This window comes from Carlito syrichta, unplaced genomic scaffold, assembly GCF_000164805.1.
Source record: "Carlito syrichta isolate Samal-C Ts95f unplaced genomic scaffold, Tarsius_syrichta-2.0.1 Scaffold59884, whole genome shotgun sequence".
NCBI classification, from domain to species: Eukaryota; Metazoa; Chordata; class Mammalia; order Primates; family Tarsiidae; genus Carlito; species Carlito syrichta.
In genome coordinates this window covers 528971-553005 of record NW_007003980.1, presented here as the reverse complement: position 1 = coordinate 553005, position 24035 = coordinate 528971, and the positions used below count along the sequence as shown (strand labels likewise).

At 43.7% G+C, this 24035-nt stretch overlaps 1 protein-coding gene across 1 annotated transcript in view; it reads left to right on the top strand.

Annotated features, from left to right (window-relative positions):
* SH3RF2 (SH3 domain containing ring finger 2) overlaps positions 1-24035 on the top strand; it is a 117625-nt gene that overhangs the window by 50221 nt on the left and 43369 nt on the right. Inside the window, exons 2-4 of the mRNA XM_008050404.2 lie at positions 5277-5546; positions 8921-9016; positions 17057-17371. Of these exons, the coding sequence (XP_008048595.1) occupies positions 5277-5546; positions 8921-9016; positions 17057-17371 (681 nt within the window). The remainder of the gene's footprint in view (positions 1-5276; positions 5547-8920; positions 9017-17056; positions 17372-24035) is intronic.

Sequence of the window (24035 nt, the reverse complement as noted above, 5' to 3'; positions counted from 1 at the left end):
CTACCACGCCCGGCTGATTTTTTGATTTATTGTAGAGATGAGGTCTCGCTGCCCGGGCGGGTCTCGAACCCGCGGGCTCAGGCAATCCACTCACCTCAGCCTCCCAAAGGCGCGGGATTACAGGCTGAGCCACCGAGCCCGGCTGCTAGCACCTTCTTAAACTAGTAGCTAACAAGTGTCACTTGTGGGTGGTAAAGAGCTTGTTACACGGTAGCAAGTTGGGTTCACATCCCAGCTTGCTTTTCCCTGATGTGTCACTGCGGCAATTCTGCTTTCTTGGGCTCCTTTTCCTCGCCCTGTTATCAGTCCACACCCACCTTCATTTTGTAAAATTGAAAGTAAGCTCAGGGCTCACTGTAGCTGAACAGCCTGCTGTTTCTGAATTCTACTATTTGGGTAAGTCATTGTTATGGAGTTTTGTTGTTTCTGGATTTTGAATAGGTGTTAGTCAGGACTTGTTCCGTTTCAAGTGTCAGAAAAGAACCCCAAATAGTTTAAGTAATAATAAATAAAGTGAGGATATGACCTCATTTAACTGAGTGACCTTCAGGCACAGCTAAATCTTGGGATTCAGATTTTTTTTTGGTGAAGGCTCTAGATCCCTGTCAGCCAAGGCCCTCTCTCTCTCTCTCTCTCTAGATCCCTGTTAGCTTGCTGTATCTCTTTCTGCTCCCTTCTGCGGTTTCTCTCAGGAAGACGAGTCCACTGGGTGGGAAATGACACCAATATTATTACCCCACGTTGGACTACACTAGAGTGCATTGGTGGTCCAAGACCCATAACCTGAAGTCTCATGATCCAACAGTAATAAAACTTCTTCCTCAGCATCTGCATATCAAGTTTGAGGGGAGATACTAATTGCCCCAGCTGAGGCATATGCCTGCCTGTACCAGTCACTGTATGGGGGGATTTGCTGCTCTAACTGTCCGGCCTGGGCCACAGACTGTGGTGTGTGTGGCCTGGTGAGAGTGAACAGCCTGCCTATCAGAAGATACAGACGGTGCAGAAGGCACCTGGGAGAAAGGGCTGCTGGCAAGGCAGCAACAGACTTGTACACTGAAGTGTCTGCAGCTTGTATTTTGGGTCCTGTGCATTATCATTCCGTCAAAATCATGTCTTTCATGGCTTTCAGACCCTACTGAGAAGACAAATGAATAGACAAATTACAGGAGCATACAGGTCCTGAACTTTTTTTTTTTTTGAGTTAGAGTCTCCCTCTGTCACCCAGGCTGCAGTGCAGTGGGGGTGGCACAATCATAATTCACCACAGCAGCCTCCAACTCCTGGGCTCAGGTGATCCTCCCACCTCAGCCTCCCAAGTAGCTGGGACTACAGGTGCATGCCACCACACCCAACTATTTTTATTTTTTTATTTTTTTGTAGAGACAAGCTCTTACTATGTTACCCAGGCTGGTCTAGAACTCTTGGGCTCAAGCAGTCCTCACACCTTGGCCTCCTGAAGTCCTGGGGTTACAGGCATGAGCCATTACACCCGGCTAGAAGTCCTGAGCATTTGAATCTCAGAAAAGGAACCCTTTGTAGGCCCACAAGGCGGAAGAGTCTGGTAATGACCTGACTGTGAGACTCCCCACCCACTTTATCCCCACACTTTCTCACCCCTGCACCTGTGGAGAATAAAACAAAGATGAATGGTTGAAAACTGTTCTCAACAATGCAATGGGTGAGAGCTGATGTGGAATTTGGAGCCATTTTCCTTCCAGAGAACAGTGGCGGGCCGGTAGAGCCCACCAGCTGGGTCTCTCCAGGTGCACGAGGCCTTGGGAGTTCAACAAGTCATGCCAACACAGTCAGAGCAAGCACATTGCATTTACACTCTGTTCAGATTCTGATGACGAAACCGTGTCCCAAATGAGCTTCATGATGAAAAACATCCTATAGGTGGCTTTAACTGGATGGCAGACAGGGAGGTTTCCAGGTCAAAGGAGCCTCGACCAGTCTTGGGCCTGCCATACATGGACTGGGCGACCTTGTCTGTGGACACGGGCCATCTCAGAACTTGTTTCCTCATCCATAAAATAGGGTAATACTACTGCCTTCATGGATAAGACTCTTGGAAAGCGCAGTTGTGCAGTCATGTAACAAGCAAGCTCTCTGTGACAGCAGAGCTCCAATCAGCATCCCTTTCTTTTCCTCCCCAGAGTCATCCCCGCCACCCTGCCCCCCCCCCCCGCCCCCCTGCCACCCCCTACACACATACTCTCTCCCTCTCTCTCTCTCTCTCTCTCTCTCTCCCTCCCCTCATTCTTTCCGCCCTCTTTGCGCCACGGAAGCCAGTGTTTTCTCTAAGAATGAATGTGAGAATGAGAATGCCAGGGGAGGGATGATCCAAAATGAAGAGAAAGAAGATAGAGAGGGTCTCCGTGTGAAAAACAGAACTTATAATTTGCTTCTGCAAGATTTACTTATATGGAGGGGGAACGGCAAATAGATGAAAATAGCGAGGCAATTCGTATGATCTCAGGGTTTCAGAGTGTTGGCATCTTCAGAGGAGTTTAAGCATTTTGTGAAATTTTCATTTAATATACTCTCTCAGTCGTCCTTAAAATATGTAAGCCCCTTGCACGGAAAATACCTTCCAGAAAAAAAGAAAGAAAGCAGGTTAGCACTTGCAAAGTCTGCGTGAAAACTCCATTCATTGGCCCCATTTGAATTAGAATAAGATGCAGCTCACATCTTAACCTCAAGCCTGGATGGTGAAGGAGCTGGATAAAAATGCAGCTGTTAAATCCCACGTGGGGATGGGGTCCAGGGATCTGCAGTTTCAGTATCCCATAGGGTTCTGATACAGATAACCACACAGTTTATTTTGAGAAACACAAGTTTAGTGGAACTTGGGCTTGGGGCTGGACCTGAGTTCAAATCCTAAGTTCACCATTTTCTAGCTTTGCAAATTGAGCAACTTTTAACCTCTCTGATCCCCTGTTTCCTAATATGAAAGTCGGAATTAGAAATAATACACACCTCAGCCGGGTTTGGTGGCTTAGCCTGTAATCCCATGCCTTTGGGAGGCTGAGGTGAGTGGATTGCCTGAGCCTGTGGGTTCGAGACCCGCCTGGGCAGCGAGACCTCATCTCTACAATAAATCAAAAAATCAGCCGGGCGTGGTAGCGCGCGCCTGTAGTTCCAGCTACTTGGAAGGCTGAGGCGGAAGGATCGCCGGAGCCCAGCAGGTCGAGGCTGCGGTGGCCGGGAGCGACCACTGCACTCCAGTCTGGGCGACAGAGTGATACTCCAACTCAAAAAAAAAAAAAAAAAGAAATAATACACACCTCAACAACCTCTAGTTGCACACATGCTTTGATCGAGCTACCACCCACCTTGCACCTGGACTACGGGACATGAATTTACTGTAGGTAAATTGTCAATAACCAGACTAATTCATTTCCTTAGCTTTCCCTGTTGAGATTCTATTCACTTTCATAAAAATTTAAAGAATTTTTATTGAAGAGATATGCTTACCTAGTTTAAAAGGTCAAACCGTTGTTTTTGCTTAGTTAAGAAAGTATCTTCCTACCTCCAATTTTTGATCCCCTGAGGTAATATCTTTAAGTCTTCCAACTGTGTCTTTTAGTATTCATTTTTATGTTTAGAAATATCGTTATATTCCATTATTTCTAAATTTTCCAGCTATCTATAGTATCTTCTGATTCCCCCTTTGAAAAATAAACAAGTACAACCCTCTGCATAGCATACACACACCCCAGGGCAGACCATTCATCACTGCTCTCCTGGTATAAATCAGCCATGATAACTGTGCTCGGTGGCTCAGCCTGTAATCCCACGCCTTTCGGAGGCTGAGATGAGTGGATTTCCTGAGCCGCGGGTTTGAGACCCGCCTGGGCAACTTGGCAAGACCTCATCTCTACAATAAATCAAAAAAATCAGCCGGGCGTGGTAGCACGTACCTGTAGTTCCAGTTACTTGGAAGTCTGAGGTGGGAGGATCGCCGGAGCCCAACAGGTCAAGGCTGCGGTGGCCGGGAGCGGCCACTGCACTCCAGTCTGGACGACAGAGTAAGACTCCAACTCAAAAAAAAAAAAAAAAAATCAGCCATGATTCTGAGATCATTGTGTAATATTTACTTCATGATGACTATATAAGCAAAAAGCATTATGTGGCTTATTTCTTTCCTACAACATTTTCTTTCCACTTTTGTTTGTTGATATTTTTATTTGCTTTATTTTTAATGTATCAATCAATAAATCAGCTCCAAATAATAAAAAAAGAAATAATACACAACTCAAATGTTGTTATAAGAATTAAATAAAATATACTTTGCTTAGCAAAGTATCTGGCACGTAGGAAAAAGCACCCAATAAATATTAGTTATTGGTATCATCATTGTTATATAAAGCCAGAGGACTTGGATTCTTTCATCTTTATCTTTTCATATTTCCTTTTTCTTTCTTTTTTTCAAGTTGGAGTCTCACTCTGTTGCCCAGGCTGGAGTGCAGAGGCACACTCATGGCCACTGCTGTCTCAACCTACTGGGCTCAGGCGATCCTTCCTTTTCAGTCTTTCAAGTAGCTGGAACTACAGGCGTGTGCCATCACGCCCAGCTAATGTCTCAGTTGAGTTTCCTAATGATCCAGACTCTTATGAGGCTTGCCCTTTCCAGAGAAGGCTGAAGACAAATTCCGATGCCTCACTCATCTGGCACTTTCTGCTTTCCTCCCATCACCACTGGGGAGCAGGTCGTCACTGGCCCCCCATTGTGAGTGATGGTGATAAGGATGCCATCTATGGAGCACGTACTGTGTGCTAGGCAAGAGGCTTGATGCATCGTGACTAGTACTTATATCTCACAATAGTCCAGATGAGGTGGGCATTCGACTCATTCTTCATTTAATACAGCTAAAAAAGATCAAATAACTCGACCATGATCACACAAGTGAAAGGAGACAGAGCTAGAATTCGCAATCAATATTCAGACCCAGAGTCACCGACTCACTCAAGTTCACATAGCTGTGGAGTCAAACTCAAAACCCTGTTCCTGGCCCACTGATTAAGAACAAGGGCTCTAGAATAAGGTAGTCTGAGTTCAGATCTCATATCGGCCATTCCCCAGCCGTGTCACCTTATGCAAACCACTCTGTGCCTCAGTCTCTCTATCCTATAAATGGGAATAATGAGAGTCTGTGTCAAAAATTTACCTGGAGATGATCCGCATGCATACTTGACATATGTAAGTTCTCACTCATTCGTTATTCAGCCTAGAAGCTAAGCACACACTTTGCTGGTCTGTGCCACTGCAGGTGCCTCGAGCAAAGGCCTTGCGCAACTACAGAGGGCAGAATCCTGGTGACCTGAAGTTTAACAAGGGAGATGTCATCCTCCTCCGGAGACAGCTTGATGAGAATTGGTATCAGGGAGAGGTCAACGGTGCCAGCGGGATCTTCCCAGCCAGCTCCGTGGAGGTCATCAAGCAGCTGCCTCCGCCACCCCCACTCTGCAGGGCGCTCTACAACTTTGACCTACGGGACAAAGACAAGAGTGAGAACCAGGATTGCCTGACCTTCCTCAAGGTAAGATTCAGAGCAGCCACCACGGTCACCAGGGACCACACAGAGACTGTGGCAGGCCCGGAGCTGTTTGTTTGATACTGCTCGTTTTTTACAATTCTGTATATTTCATACATAAACTATAGAAGAAAGTGTATATGTGTGTATGTATATATATGCAATGTGCACATAGAATTCAAACTACATACAGGGAAATGACATGTCTAGAAAGATCTGCTGAGAAGAGTTTGATAAAAGTCCCTAGGCCTTTTCTATGATGATTACAAAAACAAGTATTCACACATTCATTCATTCATTCTACAATCATTTTTGAGCCCTTACTCTTTGTAAGCCCTGGGGATAGAGCACAAACAAGTCACAGTCCCTGCTCTCCTGGCAGAATAATAGGAAGAAAAGAAAACATGGACAGAAAATTGCAAACAGCGTGATATCATGCTCTTCAAAACTACAGCTCCTTCTCCTTTATCATGCATCTGTGTGGATAATCTTGCTGAATAAGTTACGGTCATCTAATTCTACTCATATGCCACGTTCTATTTTGTTGTAAACATAGCATTTGAAACACTTCAGACGATACACAGTAACATAATCATACCTTTATCCAAAAATAACCTCTTATAAGAAATATTTTCCCAACACATTAATTGCCCTAAACATTTTTTGGCCTCTCTTTTCCACTGGATAATTCTCCACTGTTTGTGAGATATGAGAGCTCGACTAGAGTCTAGACAATTTTAACTCTCTCTGTTTGCTATTTATCGTTTCTTAAACATCCACATTTCTTATGGAAACCAAAATTGGAGTTGTTTCCATTCTTTGTTACTTATGGTAAGTAGATCAAGTGTAAGTACAAAAAGTGGCACTGCTGCAATCGCTCAGGAAAGGTCTTTTGTAAAACATGTTTATGCCACCGCTACCAGAAATGAGATTTACTTCAGATTCCCTCAGTCTAGATAACCCCACTGTCCTCCGTATTTGAAATAATAATCTTTAGTATTGTCTTGGCACCTCAGAGAGAGAGTCCCAAGGAAAGTCATTGTACAGCCCAGACAGCAACATTTAGATCTAGACTATGATTAGAGGGAGGTCAGTTCAATCCCACAGACATTTCTCGAGTATTCACTTTGTGCCAGGCATTGCACACCAAGTTCTGGGGACGCTGCTGGAGGAGAACATAAGCAGGGAGCATCATCTGCTTCTGCGACTCTCTCTGGGAATTTGCAAACCAGGACTCTTACTCCACGTGTCCATTCATTCCTTGAACCCCTCCATGTGCCCAGCTGTCCACTAAGGATAAAGTGATGCGCCACAGTCCCTACCTTCACAGAGCTGGCAGTCTAGTGAAAGAAACAGACAGATCAATGGGAACTATGTCAAAGAAACCAGAAGAGAGCGTTTGATTAATTCCGGATATGTATGAAATGCTAAGGCATCCCTAGGAGTCTCAAGGTCTGCCCAAACTCAACATGTCCAAATTAAACTCAAACTCTTCCCTCCCAAAGCTGCTCTTTCCTGGTGCTTTCTGACTCGGTAAATTGTACCATTTATTCATGCTTCATGCATTCATTCATGCATGCAGGCATTCGAGAAACATTTACCAGAAGACCCCTGAAGGGGAGTCACTCTGTTAGGTGATGGGGACAATGGAGATAGACACAGGCCCTGCACTCATGGAATTCATGGTCCTATAGAGTAGACAGTCCCAAATAATGTTAATAATATAGGTAGAAACGTATAATTGCAAATGCGTAAGAGGAAGCAAAGAAAAGTTAGAATGAAGTAGTTAATGGAGGTTTGGACGAATGTAAATTACTGAGAAGCATGGAACAGGAGATCAGAGAGATCCCAAGGTCTTCGGTGGATGAAGATATAGGTTTCAGCAGATGAGCATGTATGACATGGAAAGGTGTCCCTGATATTGGTACTAAGGAAAAGAATCCATGTGTCCTGTATGGCTTCATGTGTATGAAGTTCAAAAACAGGAAGGAAGTCACAATAGTGGTCACCTCTTCTAGGTGGTGAGAAAGAGCACCAGGGGTCTGCTGGGTGCTGGAGATGTTCTAGATTCTGATCTGAGTAGGAGTTTTGGGGATATGTTCAAATGTAACAACTCCTCAAGCCTTACATCTAAGATTTATGCCCTTTATTGTATGCATGTGTGTATGTTTTTGGAAAGGTTTCTAAAAAATCTGTGTGTCTATATGAGGGAGGATGCACAAAGATGAAATTTAGTTATAAAAAACTGTGTATTTATTCTTACATGTTTAAATTTCAGTCACCTTCAAAGTATTCTCCATTTGATGCCATACACCTATCGAGACACTTTTTCCACTGCTCAAAACAGTTTCTGGACTTGTCAATTTTGATGTCTTTTTAGTGCTTCTGCCGTTTTTGGTTTCACCTCTTCCATACGGGCAAAATATTTCCCTTTGAGCTCTTTTTTCATCCAGTGAAACAAAAAAATGTCACTCAGGACGAGATCGGGTACATAGGGAAGGTGAGACATGGGGTTCATGCTATTTTTGGTCAAAAACTGTTGAGCGCTCAGTGTGGTGTAGGCAGATACGCTCATAAATCACCTATCATGAAATTCAAACACACTGAAAGAATCTCCAAAAAAAAAAAAAATCCTGAAGCCGAGTGCAGCCTCTCACAACAGCACCAGCGGGTACACTGATACCGGTAGGTTCCTAGAACACTTACCTAGCGGGGGAAGCCTGTATTACAAGAGGCCCGTCTTCCAAAAAAATAATTCTGGGCTTTTTGAGGGGCCCCCTTTGTGTGTATATCTGTTTTATCTTGATAGAAAATAATCTGGGGAAAATGTGTTAATCAAGCTGTTAACAATGGCTGTATCTATATTGTGGGAGAATTGTTTCCTTGTTTTGTTTATCTGTGTTTTCAAATGTTTTTACAAATTTACGTATAACATTTTGTAATAAGAAAAATTTGAATAAAAAGCTTCTTTATGTCTGATATATTAAAAATTGAATAGGTTCTGAAATCTGCAAAATGAGAGTAAAATTCATTCTTCTTTTTGCTAAGCTAAAAGTGTGTCTTCCTATGGCTTCCATTTTATTTCTCCATCTGATTAATGTAAGTGAAAATTGTTGATTAAAAATTGGAAACGTTTCCAAGTTTTCCTATTGGATTTCACTGATCCTTCAAATTATTTCTACACCCCTTATGAGCGTGTGACCTACATATTGCCCTTTAGGGAGGAAGTTCATTGTAGCAGAAATATTTCCTAAATAAATGATGCATGAGCTACATTTCTTGTGCCTTATACCATCTGGGAATCCAAACTGGTCTCCAGTGAAAGCTTATACCTCCTGAAAGCTGAGAGAAAATGCTGACTGTGAGACGTTCTCTTTCAGGATGACATCATCACCGTGATCAGCCGAGTAGACGAGAACTGGGCAGAAGGCAAGTTAGGAGATAAAGTAGGCATCTTCCCCATCTTGTTTGTAGAGGTGAGTGAGTATCAAGTCTACATCTGATTCAGGCTTTCTCAGAAATACATCTGTACACAGTAATGCCTGAGAGAAAGTCCTATTTGACATGAAGCTTATTGCAGAACTAACTGGAGTCTCTAAAATAAGAGATGCCAGATAATAATACCCAGCTCTGGCAACTGTACGGGGAAATGAACCTTTTCCATTCTGCTAATGGGGGTGTACATTGGAGAAATTTCTCATATGCAAACTCAGACTCATGTTAAAAATCTTGAAAATGGGCCAGGCTCGGTGGCTCAGCCTGTAATTCCAGCGCTTGAGGAGGCCAAGGTGAGTGGATTGTCTGAGCCCGCAGGTTCGAGACCCACCTGGGCAACTTGGTGAGACCTCATCTCTACAATAAATCAAAAATTAGCCAGGCGTGGTAGCGCAGGCCTGTAGTTCCAGCTACTTGGAAGGCTGAGGCGGAAGGATTGCTGGAGCCCAGCAGGTGGAGGCTGCGGTGACCGGGAGCGTCTACTGCACTCCAGTCTGGGCGACAGAGTGAGACTCCAACTCAAAAAACAAAAACAAAAGCAAAATCTTGAAAATGGTACCTCCTTTGAGTCAGCAATTCCACGTGAGATTTTACTGTAAGGAAACATTTAAATAAGGAAATATGTACAAAATGTGCAAAAGTGTTCACCGTAACATTAAGGTGATCACATGCAATGATGAAAAACCAGAAATAATCTAACTGTCCAACAATAAGGATTTCATTTTTGTTTTGGGGGAGTTTTTTTTTTAACTGTGATTATGGAAAAATACATACCTATTAAAAATAATGTTTGAGAATAACATTCAGTGTCATAAAGTGCTTACTATTACGAAAAGATGTGTGACCTATTTGTTAAGTTAAAAAAACAAGAAAGCATGAGCATAGAGTTTCAGATTTGCAACATAAAAAAGTTCTGGAGATCTGTTTTATAACTGTGAATATACTTAACACTATTGAACTATATACTTAAACATGACTAAGATGGTAAATTTTATGTTATGTGTTTTTACCACAATAAAAAAAAATAAGCTGAACCATATGAAACTAGTTTTATAAATATACAGGGGATACCAAAAAATGTATACACTTTTAAGTGTATGGTGTTCACTGAAAAAGATGGCATTAATCAAATAAATGCTAGCATCACCATGTGACAGGCAGGACAGTCAAAATGGCAGAAGCATAGTTGAGCAAACAGCATACTACACATTGCTAGCATAATTTAATTCCACTTTGAAAAGTAATACACAGATAACATCTCTTAAAATGTGTGTACATTTGTCTGGCACCCACTGTATATGTGTGTATATAAATGGGAAAAGGACTAGAAGGATATGTACCATCATGTTAACATGTTATGATCACTTACATATGAGATTGTAGATGATTTTCATTTTCTTCTGCCAACTTGGGTTTTCTAAATCTTTTGAAATAAACATATGTTTATGACTTCTTTCTTTTTTTTTTTAAGCCACTTTTACAAAAAGAAAGAAAACATGCTATAGGCTATTTCTCCCGTATAATAACATAACCTGCCGGGAGCGGTGTAATCCCAGCACTTTGAAAGGCTGACACAAGAAGACTGCCTGAGCCCACAGGTTCGATACCAGCCTGGGCAACATGGTGAGACTTCGTCTCTACAATAAATTTTTAAAAACAGCTGGGCGCGGTGGCACACACCTATAGTTCCAGCTACTTGGAAGGCTGAGGTAGAAGATCACCTGAGCCCAGCAGGTCGAGGCTATGGTGGCTGTAGGCATGCCATTGCACTGGGCAACAGAGTGAGACTCTGACTCAAAAAATAATAATAGGCCGAGCTCGGTGGCTCAGCCTGTAATCCCAGCACTTTGGGAGGCCGAGGTGAGTGGATTGCCTGAGCCTGCAGGTTCAAGACCACCCAGGCAATTTGGCAAGACCTCATCTCTACAATAAATCAAAAATTGGCCGGGTGTGGTAGCGCATGCCTGTAGTTCCAGCTACTCGGAAGGCTGAGGCGGAAGGATCGCCGGGGCCCAGGAGGTCAAGGCTGCGGTAGCCGGGAGCGTGCCCCTGCACTCCAGTCTGGGCGATGGAGTGAGACTCCAACTCAAAAAAATAAATAATAATAATAATAATAATAACCTGTAGTCCCTAACCTCACTAACCTTGAGTCTCATCCTAGCTTGGAGCAAGTCATTACAAATTTTAAAAAGAGGTTTCATTGTTTAACTGCATTTACTGCGTGCTTACCACACATAAAGCATCACAAATGAGTAGTGGTGAGCTACGAAAGAAGTAAAGGGTGTGCTGTCTGCCCTCTAGGCGGGTAGGGTGAAACAGAACAGAGGCATAACTGGGGACAAGAGAGCAGTTCTTCCAATCATAGGAACTAAAGCAGGTCTTTACTGCTTTACTGCTTTATAATGATATACCAGAGCATCATACAGCTCTCATGGTTCTCCATATCCAGTCTACTCCATCAGTGCCAGTGGGAGGAGCTGTTGAAGGAAGGAATGGAGGAACGACCCACAGAGTCTGGTCTTCTTGCTGTCTCTACTAAATGATATTCCCATTTCTAATGTTTTTTCTCCACTGGAGTGCTTCCAAGTATCACCACCCAATCTCTTTACCTATTCAGGTCTCACTCATTTTACAAGACTCAGATAGAAAACCACTTTCTCCATACAATTCCAGCAATTCATTGAACGCTCAGTGACCTCTTTCCTCTCTGAACTCCCAATTGTTGTGTTGCTTGTATGTTACAGGCAGTGTAGCACTGACAGATAATCTACTTTTTAAAAAATTAGCCTAACAAGTGGGTGAATGAAAAGCCATTTGGAGCCGGGCTCAGTGGCTCAGCCTGTCATCCCGCGCCTTTGGGAGGCTGAGGTGAGTGGATTGCCTGAGCCCACGGGTTCGAGACCCACCTGGGCAACTTGGCAAGACCTCATCTCTACAATAAATCAAAAAAATCAGCTGGGCGTGGTAGCACGTGCCTGTTATTCCGGCTTCTCGGAAGGCTGAGGTGGAAGGATTGCCGGAGCCCAGCAGGTTGAGGCTGCGATGGCTGGAAGTGGCCACTGCACTCCAGTCTGGACAACAGAGTGAGACTCCAACTCAAAAAAAAAAAGAAAAACTATTTGGAAGGTAGTCAGAACTACTAGGAAGAAATTTAGAGAACAAGTCATTCAGTGCAGCACTGTCCTAAATGTATATTTAGTCATCCAATTAATTTTTCATCGAGTACCTGCTGTACCAGGTCCTGTGCCAAGTTCTAAGGATGCAAGACACATATGGACCCTACTCTCAGAGACTGGCAAATCAGACAGAATTCCAGGCTGAAGGAGAGGAGACTCTCAGGGGGTTCTGATGTGCAACTTACCTGGGCAGGAGGTCAGCAAATGCCACTTAAGCTAAGGTCTGATGACTGGTGTTAGACAGATAAGTATAGAGGGAAGAACATTTTAGGTAGCTTGTGCAAAAGTCCTATAGGAAGGGGAAGGGTGGTACAGCCAAGGAACCAAAAGAAGAGAGTTGGAGAGTAACAAAAGATGAAGCCGAGAAGTAAGTGGGAGACATATCGCAGAAGCCTTTCAAAACCATCAGGCATAATCAGCATAGGCTAGTTCGTGCTGCCGTAATAAGCAACATCACACTCTCAGTAGCTTAGCAAAGAAAATGTCATTCCTCACCCACCTTGCGTGTTCAGAGCAGAACAGCGAGTAGCTCTGTTGACACAGGCACTCAGGAATCTGGACTAGTAAGGCTGGGCCATCTTGTAGCTGCACCATCTGTAACATATGGGCTTCCTCATTTCCAGGGTGGGGGAAGCATGAGGAAGAGCAAGTTATGTATCAGCAACTGAGTTCCTCGGCTCAGAAGTGGCAATTGTTACTTCCACTCAGCTCGTTGGCCTGACCCATAGCCCCACCTGACTTCAGGTCAACTAAGACGTATAGAGGAACCCTTGGAAGAGCTGGTGTGTGTCACTGTCTCTGCCATATTGCAAGAAGTTGGGATTTGACCCAAAGGCCAATAGAAGCCACTGAAAAGTTTCACATGATCAAATTTGGATTTCTTAAGGGCTGCTCTTGCTGCAGTGGGAAGAATGATTTAAAGAGTTGGAAGGAAAACAAAAACAACAACCAGTTAGGAAGCTATTGCATTGCACAGTTAGAGATGATAGTGGCTTAGAACAGGAGATTGGAAACAAGTGGACAGAGTCAAGGACCGTTCAGGAGGTAGAATCCACAGGACTTTGGGATTGACCGAAGGGGAGATGGGGAGTGGAAGTGATCAAGGACAGCCCCACCTTCTGATTCATGTACCTAGGTCAGGATTAGAGACATCTTTCTCTGCTAGGTCAAGCAAGCTTTTCTGAGCAGGAGCAATTATGATTGAGAGGCAACGATTGATTCTCCAATCAAAGATCAGTTGCTATTAGTACCTAGATGGACCCATAGGAGGTGCTTAAATTTTTGCGGGAATTTTTGCATGGTCTTCTGGCACTATTTTGAGATGCTTCTTCATAGTTCTGGGAGCAAACGGCACCACTCATTTTATTGCACATTTCTGAAATCCTTCTGTCCAGAACTTCTACATTTAATGATTATTCATCTGAAGACTCTCCCTACCCTTCAAATCTAAAATTAGTGAGTACAAGAGCCCTCAAGATTATCATTAAACTAGCCATTGCTTCATTTGTTCTCCTAATTGCTAGGAAGGGGAAAGATAATCAAGTGGTTGCTCTAATCTGGAAACCTGGTTTTCAAAAATTACTTGAAATGTAAATTGAGCTTGTTAAAGCAGTACTTAAATTTTGACTCCAGTCATTTAATTAAGGCTAGCACTTGCTGAGAACTCTTTAAATAAGTTTTGAATTCCCAATGCCATGCAACACAATTGGAAAGAAAGAAGGCTTGCTTAAGAGGGTGATGGGGTGCTTTTTGGCATTAATGGGATTTTTGGGGGGTTAATGTATCATTTCATTTATTGAATTGCACCTGTGTTAAGAGTTGGAAAAACAAAGGCTGAGCTTATGCTTATTCTTGTCAGGACTTCTCCAGCAGGGCCTGCCTGGGTTGTATGAACCTTGCCCAGCCCAATGAACCTCAAAGATGTTGTTTCAAATGAGTGGGTACAAATTGAAGAGACCTGCAGGTCTACCCCCACAGAGAGATTAATCACGTTGGCTGAGGACAGGGCAGATGCAGCCCCACGGGCCTTTTATTGACATTGATGTTGGAAAAGTTGATGGCGTGCTCTCCTGGAAACAGAACAATCAGGTTGGAGCAGGAAAAAAAGTAACATTTCTTTATAGCTGTAAATGGCTATATAAAGAACTTTACTCATTCAATTCAAGGAGGGTGTATTGTCCTTTCACTGGGTGATGAATAGAGGACAGTTGCCTGGGGCATGTAAGTCATTATTCCTAGTTCGCCTTGCCATCAAGCTTGCCTGAACAATTTCAATGACTTCCTAATTGGTCTCTCTACCTCTACCTGGCACTTCTGAATAACAGTCAGAATGAGCTTTTTATTTATTTTTGTATTTACTTACAGTACCATTTACTCTTTTTGGTGTCCAGTTCTATAAATGTTGATCAATGCACACAACTGTATAACCACACCACAGTCGAGCTATAGAAGGGTCCCAACGCTCCCCCTCAAAAAATCCCTTATGCTGCCCCTTTGTAGTCAGTTCCTTCCCTGCCTCCCAACCCCTGGCAGCCACCAGTCTGTTTTCTGCTCCTATAGTTTTCTTTTTCCAAAATGTCAAATGAGTGGAATGTTAAAGGGTGTAGTGGTTTGAGTCTGGCTTCTTTCATCTTGTGCAATACACTAGAAGCTATCCGTGTCGCTTCATATTATTAGTAGTTCACCCTTCTTTATTGCTGAGTTGTGTTCCATCAGACAGACATGCTACAGTATGTTGATTCATCTACCATTTAAGGACATTGGGGTTATTACCAGTTGTTGGCAACTGTGCATGAAGATGCTATGAACATGTGCACATTGGTTTTTGAGTGAGCATACATTCTCATTTCTTTTGGGTGATTACCTAGGGGTGGGAATACTAGGGCAGAGGCTCAGTATGTGCTTAACTTTGTAAGAAACTGACAAATGATAGCACGAGCTTTTAAAAGCATTAGTCAGATCATGTCACTCCTCTACCTAAGTCCTGCCAAAGGCTTCCTATCATACTTAAAACAAAATGAAAGCCCCCAGGCCTTGTGACCTGCCTGTCTCCATGGTTTCCTCATCTGTCACTTTCTCCTCATGTTCCAACCTTCTCTCTGTTTATTTCTTCTGTATTTTTTTCAAGCAGGCTGAGCTCTTTTCCCCTTCAGGACTTTCCCACTGTCTTGTAATCCCTCTTCCTGGCATGTTCTTGCCTCCACTTTCACATGGCTAGCTCCTTCCTGTCATCTGTTGTCTCAGCTTCAACGCCAACTCCTCCGCTGATCTTCCTTACCCACGAATAAAGTGGCTGCCTCCCTCGGTCACTGTCACACCAGAGAACTCATTGTCTGAGTTTACTTGTCTATATGCTGGCTCTGTCATTTATGTCAGCCCTTCTGGGCCTCAGCTTTCTTATCTGTAAGATGGACATAGGAATGCCCATTCTCCTACTTGATACGTTTTTTACAATATTACAAGCTTCTTGAGGCAAGAACTACATCTTTTGAAAACATGTTCTATCTCAGCTTTTTTAATCCTCTACATATTGCCATTAAAAAGTTCTTAAATGAAAAAACTCTCTTTTACCTCTGTAGTTGAATTTCTAAAGTTGGATGAGACATGGTTCTAGCGGGCAGCCGGTGCCAATTATAACAGTGGAAATTTAAGTCATCATTCTGAAATTGAAGGGTTATTCACACAAACTCTTGTTTTGTCAACACATTTCAGATGGCCAAAGAAGATGAACCCACAGGGCCCCTCAGAGGGTAGGGGACTCAAAGAGAGATTCCTTGTGGGAATTTGCCAGTATAGTGGGGAAGGCAGACAGTAACACAGTGTGTGCTGAAGCTGGCTGGAACTGACCACAGAGCTGGTTGATACACTCTAAGGACCTTTGCTAGGCAGTTGTTGATCCATTGGTAGATTGGTAAAGGCTACAAATCAGGTATTTTGCTTCCTACTTTTTTCCTTAGTTTTCCTTCCTTCTTCCTTCTTCTTCCTTCCTCCCTCCCTGCCTTCCTTCCTTTTTTCTTTCTCCTTCCTAGCTTCCTTCCTTCTTTTCTTTCCTCTTCCTAACTTCCTTTCCTGTCTGCTTACCTGCCTTCCTTCCTCTCTAACTTCCTTTCTCCCACCCTTCCTTACTTCCTACCTTGCCAGCTGATTGACCGGCACATCACTGACTACAAGGTATGGAACAAGGAAGAACGGTGATTCCATGAAGCGTTGGAAGGAAGTAGTACCAGTCTTAGCACAAGGATTCAGGGTCCTAAATGCATCCACATTCTGGGTCAAACACTTACCCAATGCATGAGCTTGAGTAACTCCATCCATTTATGAGTCCCTGCTCACTTCCTGAGCATCCACTCTGGAGCACGGGAGAGGACCCTGTGCAGGAGGCACCCATCCCCAGGTCGCCAACAGACCAGTGGTGAAGGTAGGTAAATGATGGCCACATGAAGTGAAAAATGTAATGATGGGAAGCACAAAGGCTGTCAGGGCACTAGGAGGACAGGGAGCCAACCCCATGGGGGCTCCAGGATGATGAAAGAAAGAGGGGAGATGTCTACCAGGTGTAAGGGCCTGGAGTTTGACAGGGAGAAACGAGCAGGGGAAGAATCCTCTCCACAAGTAAAGAGAAATGCCTATTTTGCAGAAAAGTTGTGAGAATGTATTGACAGAACAAGTGATGGGACATATTGATGAAAGATGGAAGCCATTGTTATGTTGACCAAGGCATGGTCATCTGAACCAATGACTGAAGAGGTGGCATCTGACCTGGCTTTAGACTAGCCTGACTAGGACTTGGCCACTCACGTGAGATCAGGAAAGGCTAACTTCTCATTGGACCTTTTGTCTTTCCAGCCAAACCTCACCGCAAGACATCTCCTGGAAAAGAACAAAGGCCGCCAGTCATCCCGCACAAAAAACCTGTCCCTGGTGTCCTCCTCCTCCAGAGGCCACACGCCCACCCTTCGGAGGGGCCCAGGGTCCAGGAGGAAGGGGTCCGGGCAGTTTTCCATCACCACAGCTTTGAACACACTCAACCGGATGGTCCACTCTCCTTCGGGGCGTCACATGGTGGAGATCAGCACCCCAGTGCTTATCAGCTCCAGCAACCCCTCTGTGATCACCCAGCACTTGGAGAAGGCAGATGTCCCTCCTGGCTCTGTGGGGCAGGTAAGGAAGAAACCCCTGGGACAAGGCCAGCTTGGAGTTGGACAAGTAATTCTCACCATGTCACAAGCAAAATTTGACATCGCGTATTTGCTAAGCACCCAGAATGCCCTAAGAATGACTGAGGTCATATGTATTACCTATCAGAGGTATATACACATGATTTGATTACATCTTTGAGCAGCCTATGAGTTAGACCCCCATTTTGCAATAAGAAAACTATGGCTTAGTAGGGTTAAACAACTTGTCCAAATTCTCACAGATACTTTTCTTTTTCTTGCTACGTGCCATGGCATGGTTCTTGTCCCTTATACAGCATCTCTCCAACGAGGTGATGGCACCCATTTTCCAGAGAGTGTTGGCATCACAATTTGAGATTCACTATCCCATCCTCTGACCTTGTATGAGGCATCATGTGGAAAGAAAGTGAAAGACACAAAATGAAACTGTGGGCTATTGAGTGCCCTTAGGACTGGCCACATACTTAATTTGTGGGACTAAATGCAAAATGCAAAATGAAAGTGCAAATCCCTTGCACAAAAATTATTAAGCATTTCAACATGGCAGCAACATTTAAACCGAATGTGGGCTGTGACACAATTCATATACCCGGAAGCCAGCCCGGGGTGTTTTCAGATGGAGCACCTAATACCATAATGTATGCAAAGTGCTTAGCATCATGATGCCTTGATGTACTAGTAAAGCCTTAGAGCCTTAGCTCCTACACTATTGTTGTTAACCCTGGTCACTGTGTCGCCAGCTTTAGAGAAGGAAGTCACGGGGCAGTTGTGGCAGTCCCAAAGTTGAAGTATTTCTAGCAGCATGTGGCTGTTTAAGTCGAAGGGTACTCTAAAAGATGAAGGAGCAGAGGTAGGAGGCAAAGTAATTAAGAAGAGCCGCACACTGGATATTGTGCTGAAAACACTCTCTGGGACCATGCAGGTGGCAACTTGAAAGGACAAACCTCAACTTGCACTGATGTATTTTTTGTAGGAAGCTGTAAATCTTGTTTTTAAACATGAATTTCTACCTTGGGATTAAATGGCTTAATTGGACTCTAATCCCTTTTTAACAAGACAAGGAGGAAGGAGAAAGTCAAGGGCTCCTCAAAGACCTGTATGCTACTCTGAAAGGAAAACAATCACCTCCTACAACACTTTATCTTTTATTCCACTGTCTGGATCACTAAGAGGCTAGCTGCTCATGCAGTTGTGCCCACCACCTGTACTGTGCGCACGGGCACACACACACACACACACACACACACACACACACACACACACTTTTCTCCTCCATATACATACTCCTTACATTAAAATAATAAACCTTTCTACATACATATTTCTTTTTTTTTTTTTATCAGTCTCACTTTGTCGCCCAGGCTGGAGTATGCTGCTCACAGCCTCAGCAGCCTCAGCCTGCTGGGCTCAGGTGATCCTTCTACCTCAGTCTTCCAAGTAACTGGAACTACAGGCATGTGCCACCACACCCAGCTAATTTTTTGATTTATTGTAGAGACAAAGTCTCACCGTGTTACCTAGGCTGGTCTCTAGCCCACGGGCTCAGGCAGTCTTCTCACCTTGGCCTCCCAAAGCACTGGAGCCACAGGCGTGAGCCACCGTGCCCAGCCTACATACACTTTCCTTACTTTTTTTTTTTACAACTGCACACATGCTTTGTGCCCAAAGTTCTCCTTCTGATACAGATACACACACACACACACACACACACACACACACACACTCTAAAATGGAAACCTGTGACTCACAATTAAACCAAAGAGTCACAGAATTTTTTTGAAACCATTCTTTATATATAGACATAGATAAATGAAGTACAGCCCACACTCAGTAGGAATAAGCTAGCTTACTCAGCTGTAAGTTGGCTTCCCAAAAGGTTTAGGAAAGAGCCATTTTCCATGTGCTTCTTAAATTCTTATTTCTGGGCATTTACCTCAACTAGAGAAAGGTAGACAGAAGTGGGAGAATCCTAGTGGGATTCAAGACAAGAGTCATTCCATCCCAGTTTTCTCAACAGTGAGAATGCCAAAGCATGGCACTCACATAGCCTGTGGCCAGGGACCCACTGTGTGGAATCAGTAATCCTAGATTCGGTTGGCTATGGGCTGTAAATATTTCTACATATTTGTCCAGGTGTTGTCAAAACACACTCAAAATGCCCCACTTATGAGTCATAGTTGAAGATGAGTAGAAAGTTGAACAAACGACAAGTTCTTCTTCCCTTTCCTCTAACATCCTTGAGAGCCATGGTTGCTTCTAGCTTATCAAGTCCTTCACCTTCCCTACTCTAGCACCCCTTCCAGTGCCTAGACCTTGGTAGGTGCTCCATAAATCAAGGAATCAAGACTGGGCAGACAAGGGTGACAAATGAGGGGGGAACCTAAAAAATCAGAATTACTTTTTGGAGAGCAGGCCGCTTGTAGTACAGGCTTTATCTACTAAGTAAGTGTTCTAGAAGTCCATCGGCATCCGTGTACCAGCTTAGCTTTGTTGTCAGAGCCTGTGTTTGACTTCTGTGAATATTTTTTGGAGATTCTTTCAATGCATCTGCCCATTTCATGATGGGGGATTTATGAGCACACCTGCTCACACCATCCTGAGTGCTCAGCAGTTTTTGACCCCAAACGACAAGACCCTCGTGCCCCACCCTCCCTATTCACCCAGTCTCACCCGAGTGACTTTTTTTGTGTCCCCAATGAGAAAAGCCCTTAAAGGGAAACGTTTTGACAAAGTAGAAGAGGTGAAACAAAAGCAAAAACAAACAAAAAAAGGCAGAAGCACTAAAAAGCATCAAAATGGACAAGTTCAAACTGTTTTGAACAGTGGAAAAAGTGTCTTGATAGGTGTATTTCATACTTTGAAGATGACTGAAGTTTAAACATGTAAGAATAAATATGCAATTTTTTATAAATAAATTCTGGGATTTTTGGGGTCCCCTTCATGGAATTAGGGAAGACTAAAGAAAGAATTCACCTCCTATAGAAAGATCACAGATCAGTGTAACCTTTCAGCCCCTAAACATGTGCTGAGTGCTTACAGCATGCTAGGACTGGGCATACTGCCACAGAAGAATAGTAATCGTAATCTCAAACTTAAACTAATATGAGATGGATGAATGGATGATAGAGATAGGTAGGTAGATAGATAGATAGATAGACAGATAGATAGATAGACAGACAGATAGATAGACAGATGATAGGTAAGTGGGTAGAATGATGTCCTCTGATAACAAAGTCGTGCTTTGTTGCCAGTCTTCTGAAGTCTGCCCTCCATCTTAAAAATACAGTAAGAGCCTTTGCAGGGAAAGTGTTATCACCACTCTGAAGCAAGGTGATTGAGGTCCCAACAGAAAACTGATTTGACCAAGTTTATGTAACTAGTAAAGAGATTGAATTGAACTTAAAATTGTCTTAATTCTAGAACATAAGTTCTTGGCACTAAATTACACTGTCAACAAACACCATGTTAGGCAATCCTGTGATGCTGATGTTGTTTATCCCAGACATCTACAGGCTCATTTTTCTTGATCATCCTCATTTGACTCCTTTTCAATTGGAATACCTTCCAGCCTTCTCTTCCCCACCCACTCCCTCAGTAAAGAATGTATCCTGAGTCTTTTGTACCTGAAGAAGGCCTCCATTTACCCTCACTTTGTTCCTTTATGAACCACTAACTGTGCCCAGACATTGTGTATGGTATGGATGGCACCAAGAATAAATTGATGCCTGGTTCAAACCCTAGTCCTATTTAGAGACAGGTCTCAGATTGTCCTTCAAGTTTTAAACATCGAAAAGAGTAGCAATTGCTGTTTTCTCATGAAGAAAAGCCAGGGCAAGGAATTTTGTTTTCGCTTTGTCATTGTGTCTTTCCGCCTGTGGAAAACCACTGACACTTCTGGGTAGAATATCAGGAAATGACCTCAAAGGTGAATTGTAACAATGGACTAAAAAACAGTTGTACTTCAAAGCAATTCAGGATTAGTCCTGAAGACGCTGAGTAAGTTCCATGGAAAACTGCAATGGGGAAGGTTAAGGGGGTGGATTAAAACACAGGTTGCATAAATTGGCCTTAGGCAGAATCCTGGAGATTATTTCTAGGTCTATGCTGAGGAGGAAGGGTGCCTTAGAAGGAGAAGGAAAGTCAACTGCACAGGAAACAAGTTAGAAAGACATCGTCCAGCAATGCCTCTTCAGGGGAAGTCACAAGTACAGCCCCCTACCCCCCACAGAACGCCAACTTGGCTCAGTGTTGGCACCTCCCGCACTCACAGAACAACGAGACCTTCTTGTTTTCCTGGAGATCCTGCTCCCTCCATATGCCCCCTTTCTCTCCTTCCCTTCCCCCTCCCATGCCACCACCATTCCCCCTGGCCCCCTCCTTCCTCCCTCCTGTGTCACAGAGCCAGAGTAATGGGACTGTTAACAGCTCTCTCCCTCCCCTCCCACATCAGCTAGTAAACCCATTTTGCCATCGGTCATTATTTTGTGAATTCTGTCCCTGTCTTAGTTCGGGTCCTCCACTCTTGCCTCCTCACTTGCAGTACAGGCTTCATCCACTAAGCAAGTGTTGTAGAAGCCCACCAGCATCTGTGTACCAGCTAGCTTTATTGTGAGAGGCTGTCTCCCAAAGCCCACCCTTACTCACTATGCCTCACATTGCCTAACCCTCCCAACCCCCATCCATTCTCCCAATCATGGCCTCCGTATTGACTTCTTAAAAACCCAGATCACCAGGTGCGGTGGCTCACGCCTGTAATCCCAACACTTTGGGAAACAGAGGCAAGAGGATTGCCTGAGCCCCGGGGTTTGAGACCAGCGGACAACTTGGCAAGACTTTGTCTCTACCATTAATCATAAAAATTAGCCTGACGTGGTGGTGCACGTCTGTGGTTCCAGCTACTTGGAAGGCTGAGGCGGAAGGATTACCTGAGCCCATCAGGTCAAGACTGCAGTGCCTGTGAGCATACCACTGCACTCCAGCCTGGGCAACAGAGTGAGACTCTGACTCAAAAAAAAGAAAAGAAAAGAAGGAAAACCCCATTCCCTTCAGCCGCTTCCCATCCCTAAACCACCTAATGGTTCCTACCATGTATAGCAGGCTGGCTGGGTATGGCCGGAGTAGCAAGGAATGAAAGCATTCACCAAGACAGTTATGAACTAAGAAAGGTAGACTTATGAAAGGAAAGACACGTTGTGAAGGACACAACGGGCAGGAGAGCAGCGAGAGCGCCTGCTGGTCTGCTGCAATGAGGCTCAAATTGGAGGGTGTTTTGAAAGCCAGGAGGAATTATCTTTGCAAGTGGCCTACAAAAGGAAATTTCCAGAGGTTTGTGAAGTGGCATTTTGTTTCTTTAAGATAAGGTTAGTTACCAGCAAGAGCTGGCTGCCTTTTTGTTTGTCAGAGACCCAGGAACAGTGAGTTGTTAACTCTTGGTTGGCTGCAGAACCAACAGCAAATGTTTTACAGCTTTTGCTGCTTCTTGCTGTTATCAGTAAGTTTCTTTGTAGATTTTTATCTTGAGGTCCCTTTCCTGAATATAATTTACCAAATTTACTCAACTGATGCTAGCCTATCAGGCCTCGTGTTCCAAGTGGGAAAACTCCAGAGCGAAAAGATTTGGTAGTTTGCCCAAAGTCTCAAAACTGGAAACAGAGCCAGGATTTGAGGGCAGACCTCAAATCTGCACACTTTCCTAAATGGTTCTTCGTGTGGTATTCCAGACCCTCCATGGTTCAACTCCAGTCCACTTTCCAGCACCTCCAGCCTCCACACACAAAATCTGCAGTGGTCCACTCAACATTTCTAAGCACAGTGTATGCCAGGCCACCTCTTTGGTTTTGTCTTTGTATCCAGAACCATGTATACATCATTCTGGGCTATGAACAAATGTTTATTGATTACATAAATGCTTGGAATTTATTTTTGGTGCACTCATCTGTTACAATTACATCTATACTGCAAGGCCTTGTGTGCATACCATTCTTCATGGAAGCACCTGCCACCCTTCCTTGCAAAATTAACATTGCTCCCCCCATGATCACAGCGCACCATTTGTACTTGTGTTATAGCATGCTGGGTGTGCTAAATAAAATATATACACATTTTAAGAGATGTTAAGGGATGCTGAGCACCTCGTGTAATTGCAGAAGTCAAACATGGCTTGTATTCATCTTTTGTTACCAGTATACATTGACTATTACAATTTTAATACAGCTTTTTCCTTTCTTGAACTGTGTATACATTTTTGGCACCCTCTGTATATATGTTACAACATATCTTCTTTGTCCTATATACCACATATATATCTTATCACCATGCTCACTAACTTGAAAACTTCTTAAGGGAAGGGATGGTGTTTTATTCATCTATGTTGCCATTACCTTTCCAAAACCCCTTTTTTGATTACTCAGACAGCAAAAGGCATGAGAGACAGAAAAAGGCAGGTCACTTAAGTCAGTGTATGGAATGTGGCTCCCTACCCCATGCTCCTCCCTCAGCCCCGATGGTAATGACAAGTTCAAGCTGGCTTCCTGGGAAGATGAGCTGTCATGCGCCTCAGGAAATTCTGAGGTCTATAAGGCTGACTCTGCTTTAAATCTCATATTTAAAATCATCTGATAAAATAGTTCCTGGGAGCTTGAACTATT